The sequence below is a fragment of the Culex quinquefasciatus genome, chromosome 3 (assembly GCF_015732765.1).
Source record: "Culex quinquefasciatus strain JHB chromosome 3, VPISU_Cqui_1.0_pri_paternal, whole genome shotgun sequence".
Taxonomy (NCBI): Eukaryota; Metazoa; Arthropoda; class Insecta; order Diptera; family Culicidae; genus Culex; species Culex quinquefasciatus.
In genome coordinates, this window is record NC_051863.1 from 168,966,116 (window position 1) to 168,974,146 (window position 8,031).

General features: G+C 36.5%; 1 protein-coding gene across 4 annotated transcripts in view; it reads left to right on the forward strand.

The window, feature by feature from the left end:
- Nucleotides 1-8,031, forward strand: part of LOC6053063 (calcium uniporter protein, mitochondrial) — a 249,056-nt gene extending 241,025 nt beyond the window's left edge. For all 4 annotated transcript variants that reach the window (XM_038265288.1, XM_038265289.1, XM_038265291.1 and 1 more), the window contains exons 6-8: nt 2,985-3,086; nt 3,166-3,369; nt 7,199-8,031. In XM_038265288.1, coding sequence (XP_038121216.1) covers nt 2,985-3,086; nt 3,166-3,369; nt 7,199-7,537 — 645 coding nt within the window. In that variant the 3' untranslated portion in view covers nt 7,538-8,031. The remainder of the gene's footprint in view (nt 1-2,984; nt 3,087-3,165; nt 3,370-7,198) is intronic.

Consider the following 8,031-nt stretch of genomic DNA (forward strand, 5'->3'; position numbering starts at 1 on the left):
TTTTCAATTCAAAATCATGTTCTATGAGAAAATCATGACACTTTGAGATGATTTAAATAATGCTATTCATCAACATTATCTTAACTATAGTAAACTAACTTTTAAAACCTTTCATAATTTTATTTATCTTCTTGAGGTACTTTGAACACTTCTCTACCACGGCCAGTATGATTCCATACCATTCCGTACGTATTTGATTTATAATCTTAATTTTTAATTGCTACCAAAAATTTCGCGTAGTAGTCGCAACAACCTTTGTTTACATTTTTTCTTGCTTTTAGCCTGATTTTTATCATGCTCTGCTTTGCTAAATGTTATACCAATTTCAATTAAAAAAAAAACAATTTCTATTTAAAACCCGATTTAATCCCACCAGGGGTGAGATAGAGCCTTTCTTACTAAAGAATTTAACTTCTTTCAATTCACAACATCGACTTGATACAAAAAATCTTATGATGAAAGCAAGGTATTATTAATGATGTGTTTTCTAAAAGAAATTGAAAACGCAATTTTCACCAATAGAATATTTTTAATCGTACAAATTCTTAATCAAACAAGCGTTTATGACAAACGCTAGCACACACCGCGGTTTTGGTTTTCTAGTTTTGGTACGAGCCCAAAAACCGAACAAAGCAGGCGCAAAGCAAAACCGAGTTAACCGCACAGTGAGAGAGTCAGAGATAGATATTTTTACAACCGCACCACTACACACTCAATCGCCATTGGCGTCGCGAGCATTGAAAACTTTGAAAACGATATAAAGCTTAGAAGCTTCGAAAGTTCCTATTGGAATCCAATGAACTCTGTTTAATAAAACGACACGACAAATGAAGCCTACTTAAAGGCGATTTGAGGAGCACACGGGAAACAAATTGTTTGTACCCGGATGAATGTCCTATGTCAAAAAAGTTTTTGCATAACCATTGGACAGTTATGCAAAAACGGACAGATCAAAGAAACCGAAAAGCTACGATATCTTACATGTTGAAGGAAACATCGGTAGACAAGCTACTACGAACGAGTATAAGTCGAGCCGAAACATATGCGCCAGCATTCTCGCGCCAGTATTCGAAGCTCAACTTGACAACTTGTCGATTTTTTAGCGATTTTTCGGATTAAAATTCATGCTGAATCGACATATTTACGAAGCTGGAAATGACGTCCTGGCTTAAAGTAAAACCTATACCTTTCTTTAGTAAGAAAGGCAAAAAGTAAATCGTTCTAAAAATTGATCGGAATTGCCGATCGATGTCGAATTTGTTTCAGATGCCCACTCATGGTCTGTACTATGAATGTAGCAAGAAATTTTGGATAAAATCAGAAATGAAAAATGTTGGCGAATGTCACCAGGTGGGCTTTTACCTTTTTTTAGGGTTTTTTTCTTTCTTATGGTAGGTTAATCAAACGGTTCTAACTCCAGAACCATATTATGAATCTGGATGAAAATTTGGGAGGTTGTAGAGCTCGAAAAATGCAGTTTTTGAGATAAATGCAAGATATGAACATGAAAAAAATGGACCATATTTTCATTTGAAAACTGTGTATTTTGTTGAAAAGTCTGGCCGCATCCGAAAACAGATGGATAATTCGAAATTTGCGCGGCAACTCGCCCAGGTTCAGCACACTAGCTTTCATCTGCATTTAGAAGAATCGAAATCGGATTTATGGGAGCTGAGAACGGCGCGACACAAAATTTTGCAAAATTTTACCACATACGAACATCACTCGACCTCAATGGAATTTATTTTCTCAAAATTCGAGGGTTCGAGATAGACGAGTTCTGTCAAGGTGAATCGATAGAGCGTCGAAAATTGATGCAGTGTGATTTTTTAGCGATTTTTCGGATTAAAATTCATGCTGAATCGACATATTTACGAAGCTGGAAATGACGTCCAACCTTAAAGTAAAACCTATACCTTTCTTTAGTAAGAAAGGCAAAAAAATCATTTAAAACTAAATGTAAATAGCTCTAATTCTTGCCTGCGAGAATTTCGCCAATTAAAATACTCTGAAAACCTTATTTCGTAAAATAGCTTAAATTTTCATTGCCAAAACGACTACTTTAAACCAGTCTTAAATCCACAAATCTGCATCCCTACACGGATATAAATCTTGCAAACTAATCCGGTAACTCTATGATATTGAATTGAATTCATTGAAAGGTTTCCAAAATCGCCAACAATTTTTTTTCCGATTTCGAACAACACTGTTTTCGATTTTGACAACATAGAGTTACCGAATATGCTTACAAGATTTCTATCCGTGTACGTTTCTGTACCCATAATGATTCATATTTAATGAACCAAATCAAATTCCAACAGACTGAACCCATTTCATAATTTTGACTGTATAATCAGAATTATCAACTTGGTCGCCATTTTAATTCCGACATTTCCACACCCCTCATCTAGTTCAAATTATTTTTTTCCTAAATCTTATGAAAAGTATTGTCAACTCCCCTTCATCGTATCCCGAACTCAGTTGATAACAATCGTTACAATCAACACTATCTCCCCTAAACACTTGAAAAGGATCCCCTTTCAACGCCCTTTCTTCATCACCCCTACTTTTGTTTGTTTTGCCCAATATTTGCTGTGTAAATTTCTCCCTCCAGAACTTTTTCTCCGCCAGTCAGACCCTTTGCAAATGAAGAAAAATTAAAATTAGCATTTATTTCCTTTCTTCTCTAAATTTCTGCTCATTTTCCGAGCGTTCCTACGGGTAGAAACTTGTGAGGAAAGAACGATTAACCCACAACAAAAAGACGGATTTTGACGAAGAAATGGCGCAAAAAACTTTATCCTCGTCGACGTCGGCGTCATCATCACCTTGTTGGGGAATGAAGTGGATTGCGTATTTCAAATTATGGCGGGAATTAATTCCAACCGTGATTGCGATCTTTCGAGAGAGAGAGTTCAGCGAATGTAGCCCGAACTTCAGAGCTTTAAAATATCTTAAACATTTCCTCTCTTTTCTTGTTCCAGCTTTACGAGACCCTCAACGTCGGCGAGCACCAAATCCGGAAGGAGCGTGAACTGAACAGCAAGCTGGAGGAGCTCAACGTCAAGCTCGGACCGCTGGAAGTGGTAACACATCCGTTTAATATAACAAACAATGCCCCCACCTCAAAAACCTCACATTTTTCCCCTCGCAAACTTTTTTTAGAAAAAGGGCGAACTGGACCAGCAGGCCACCCGCCGGACGAGCTACCTGACCTGGGTGGGCCTCGGGCTGATGTCGGTGCAGTTTGGGGTGCTGGCGCGGCTCACCTGGTGGGAGTACTCGTGGGACATTATGGAACCGGTGACGTACTTTGTCACCTACGGCACGGCGATGGCCGCGTACGCGTACTTTGTGCTGACCAAGCAGGTGAGTTTTAGGGTTGAAATGCGGTTAAGGTGGAACTGAGCAATTCTCTACGAAATCGGTCTTTTTTTATTAATTTAAATTTTGGTGTTTTTTAATCCGGCTGAAACTTTTTTGGTGCCTTCGGTACGCTCAAAGAAGCCAGCATTTTGCATCATTAGTTTGTCCATATAATTATCCATACAAATTTGGCAGCTGTCCATACAAAAATGATGTATGAAAATTCAAAAATCTGTATCTTTTGAAGGAATTTTTTAATCGATCTATACTGAAAAAATATATACACGGTTAAATTAACTTGGATGATTTTTAATTTCACTTTTTGTCACTAAAACTTGATTTGCAAAAAAAAAACACAATTTTTTTTTTATTTCCAGAATTTGCAAAAAATCTTTGACCGAGTTATGAATTTATGAATTAATACCGTTTTTTTTAATAAATCGAAATATTGGTAGCAAAAATTTGTCAAATTCATTTTTCGCTATATAATCTAATTTTCTATCAAAAAGTACTTCAGTGAAATTTTAATAAAGTGCACCATTTTCATGCTATAACCATTTTTAGGTGACTTTTTTGAATATATTCGCAGTTTTTTTTAAATAAGTGCCCATGTTTGCACACTTTTGAAAAAAATATTTTTGAAAAGCTGAGAAAATTCGCTATATTTTGCTTTTTTGAACTTGATTGACACGACCCTTAGTTGCTGAGATCCATGCAAAGATTTAAAAACAGGAAAACTGATGTTTTCTAAGTCTCACCCAAACAACTCACCATTTTCTAACGTCGATATCTCAGCAACTAATTTTCCAATCTTTTTGAAAACAATATTTTAATTATTTCTAAATCAAGACTAACATTTCAAAAGTGCGTGATATTGAATGTTTGGCCCTTTTTAAATGTTAGTCTTGATTTTTAAAGTTCTCTATAATTTTCCTTTTTTCGAGATTATTGAATTTTCATTTTTTGATTTTTATGAAACTTCGTCCATATGTAAAAAAAAAACAATTTTGCACCATTTTTTGGGGCTGGTTAACAAAATGGGTATGTAAATGTTTGAAATTCTGTATCTTGAAAAGGGATTTTCTCATCGGTTTGGTGTCTTGGGCAAAGTTGTAAGTTATGATTAGAACTTTTCGGAAAGAATGATACACGGAAAAAACCAGATTATTTTTATTTAAAATCACAAAAAAATATTCCAGAAATAGTTTTTTTTTTATTTTCGATTTTTTTCTAAAAGGTGACTGAAAAAGACATCTCTTTTTGAAAAAATCGTATTTTTTTTTTTGAAAATATCAAAACATGGAAAAAAAGCATTAAAAATATATCTTTGAAGCAGAACTAAATTTACCTTCGGATTTTTTTTCATTTTTCAACATTGAAAACCGGATAAATAGTTTCCAAGATATCGGTAGTAGAAAATTACAGGCTAATTAGGTAACACTTACACCCAACCGGCGGTCGCATGATTGTGATACATGGCGGCATGAAAATATATCATTATCTGCAAGAAAACCGTCCTAATTTTTTTTTTTTGCGATATAGGGGTATGACATTTTTGCCCGTTACCGACAATTATCGACATTACCGACAGCTTTTTGATTGTATTTCACAAAAAAAACCTTTACATAACGAGAATTTAACCACCAACTCCTTGGTTATTGATCCGACACGCTACCACCGCGCCATGGACGCCTGATGAAATGAGATTAAAAGAGCACCAACATAATCTTCTCTCTGAAGTGTTGCTCAGGGACGGGCCAGCACTATATGTGTTGGTGAGAACTGCAGATCGCAGAAATGTTTACACGCGGGCAAAAATGATCTACGGGCTTGCTGCAAAAAATGTTATAAAATGTGACATTTTCTGCAGCAAATCCACTGTTTCAGTTTTTGAGATATATTTTACCTTTGAGTGTAGAAATAAACTCATCTTCATCGGTTCGTATTCATTGTGAGGTTGTATCTCAGAAATGAATTGCCCTATTTTCAAAATCTCCTTAAGAATATTGTAAGAAATTTTGTTAGCTCGTCAAACAAATTCAGATTGGCCTTTCATTCATGAAGTATTTTTAAAATGCAAACAAACGAAAAGAAATCGAAATGTATACACAGCAAAAAAACCGATGGTAAAATCGCATACAAAAGCATGCACACACAGAAAAAAATAATGTAAATTTGGAAGCTGTAATTTTGGAAGGTTGAATATTACCTCTTTTATGATGTAATATTACCTCATTTTAGACTGAAAAAGTGACATTACACCAGAAAAGTGGTAAAATTACACATTTACAGAGGTAAAATTACACCTTTTTTATGACATAAAAGATGTACCCCTTCCCAGATGTAATATTACCACGATTTTTTTTTTCTGTGCAGTGCATAAACATTTTTTGCAAACACAATAAAAAGTTGCAACCAATGGGACTCAAAACTTAGCACCAACAGTAAGGACTGGCGCCTTAGCCCACTCGGCCATCAGACCTATAGAAAGTTGAAAGGATAAACGCATATATGAGCTTGACATTTCAGTCAAGAAGGTTTCCCATTCTGATGGACTACATATTTCAGGGTGTAAAATCACATAAAATTGCATAAAATAATGCAATATTTATTTTACACCCAGGCCTTTTACACGCAGCTGGATTACTACTTTTTTAGCTGTGTACCTAAAAGTAGCCATATCTTGAAAAAATGTATCAAAAAAAATGTAAATTGACTTTGCTTCTTAAAAATGATTTGATTTTTTTTTTTTCGAACATTCCGTGCTCAAACTCAACCCGCTTCAAACGAATCATGTCTATGCGATACGGCTTTACGCAGTAGACCTGGCCGCTTTAACGCTTGTGATGTTTCAATGCGTTCCGATGCAATGGCGCACTACAAATGTTAATAAATGACAAGAAGAGAGCTAGGCGTCATCTAACCTAAGGCACTCTCCAGGATTACTTCGAAAGATTGGCTAATCGTATTATCCGAAGGCCTTGGATAAATTTCACTTCGGATAATCAAACTACGACAAAGATTTTTTGTTGTTGTCTTAGGCTGGTACAAATTTAATTTAAGCGAAAAAAAATGTTTTTTTCGTGATTCGATTATCCGAAGTGAAATTTTTTCGAGGCCTTCGGATAATCGAGTCTGAACTGTATTGTATAAATTTTAAAGTTTTTTTTCGAAAATATGTAGTTTTGTGAAAATTTGGAGTATTTTCAAAAATGAGTTGTATTACTTTCGAAATGTATGAAAAATCCCGATCATTTGATACTCATATTTCATTAACAATAATTTTGAGTTTTCTTTTTAAAGAAAAAAATGCATGGAAAAATACGTATTTTTGTGAAATTTTTAATGTTATTATAATAGCAATCGCTAACTGGCATCATCCCAATTCTAAAACACTATATTTTTTAAATGTTAGGATGATTTTCATATATGAAAATAGGATTATAATCGATGTCTCCCATATAGTCAAAATCCCAAAAGTTTTGCATCCCCCATATGCGGTGCTAAACCGAGGCACGACTGTTATCTGGACTCTGGACTGTACTACCCTATAATTATTTAGATTTTTTATAACCAAGATTTCGGCCAAAATGACGGTGATGAAATGTTTAAAAAATGCATTTTTTTTTTATTTCACAGACAAGTCGCAAAACTTGAATTTGATTTTAAAAGTGAGAAAATAAAATATAGTTGATTATTCCAATCGAGGGGTTGGATAACATTTTTAAGAACGTCACGTTACGTCAACGTAACGCCACGAGTCACGACACAACTACCTTGAACTTTGTATGAAAATATCGTTTCAAACATATTTTTTTCTTCCCACCCTCAGGAATACATCCTCCCGGACGTCAAGGACCGCCAGCACCTGATCACGCTGCACAAGTCCGCCAAGAAGGCCGGCATCAACCTGGCCGAGTACAACGACGTGAAGCGACAGATCGCCGAAATCGAGCACGACCTGCGCCGGCTGCGGGACCCGCTGTACATGCACCTGCCGGCGCCACCGCCAAAATCGCCCACGTACAGTGCCACCGAAATTGCCGCCTCGAAGAAGCTGCTCAAGCAGGCCCTCGAAAAGGCCACCGACAGCGTGGTGAACAAGCAAGCCGCGGCCAAGATCAGCTCCCTGCTCGAGTCCACCGGGAACCCGTTCCGGAGCAAAAAATAAGATTTCCTGTCCTCCGTCGCCGCCGCCACCGCCGCCGGTGCGATTCTGCCCACCCTGCTCCTTCTCCTACTCCGGCAGGTCCGTCGGCCCGTGTTCCGTTTTTATGACCGTTGTTGTTGGCGTCGTCGCCGTCGTTGTTGTTGTTGTTGGGTTTCTTCCCTCGCAAAGCGGTTTTCAGTCACTTCTCACTCTTCCCATCTGTTCCTAACACCTTCTTCCTTCTACAACTCCTAGAAACAAAGCAAAACCTTCCTCTTTCTATTGTTCTCGTTCGTTTTTTCCTATCCAATCTCTTCCCGGTAGTGCGAGCACAGTAAAAAACACAAACAACCCAAAAAAAACGCAGATACGCAAGTAAAAGTTGACAAAAGTAACGAACACGTCATTTTATAGAAACGCAAAATAAGGTTAAAACGCAAACAAACAAAAGAAATAACAATCAATCTAATTGTTAAGGAGTGTTTAAATCAATCCAAGTCGATAGATTAAAAAAA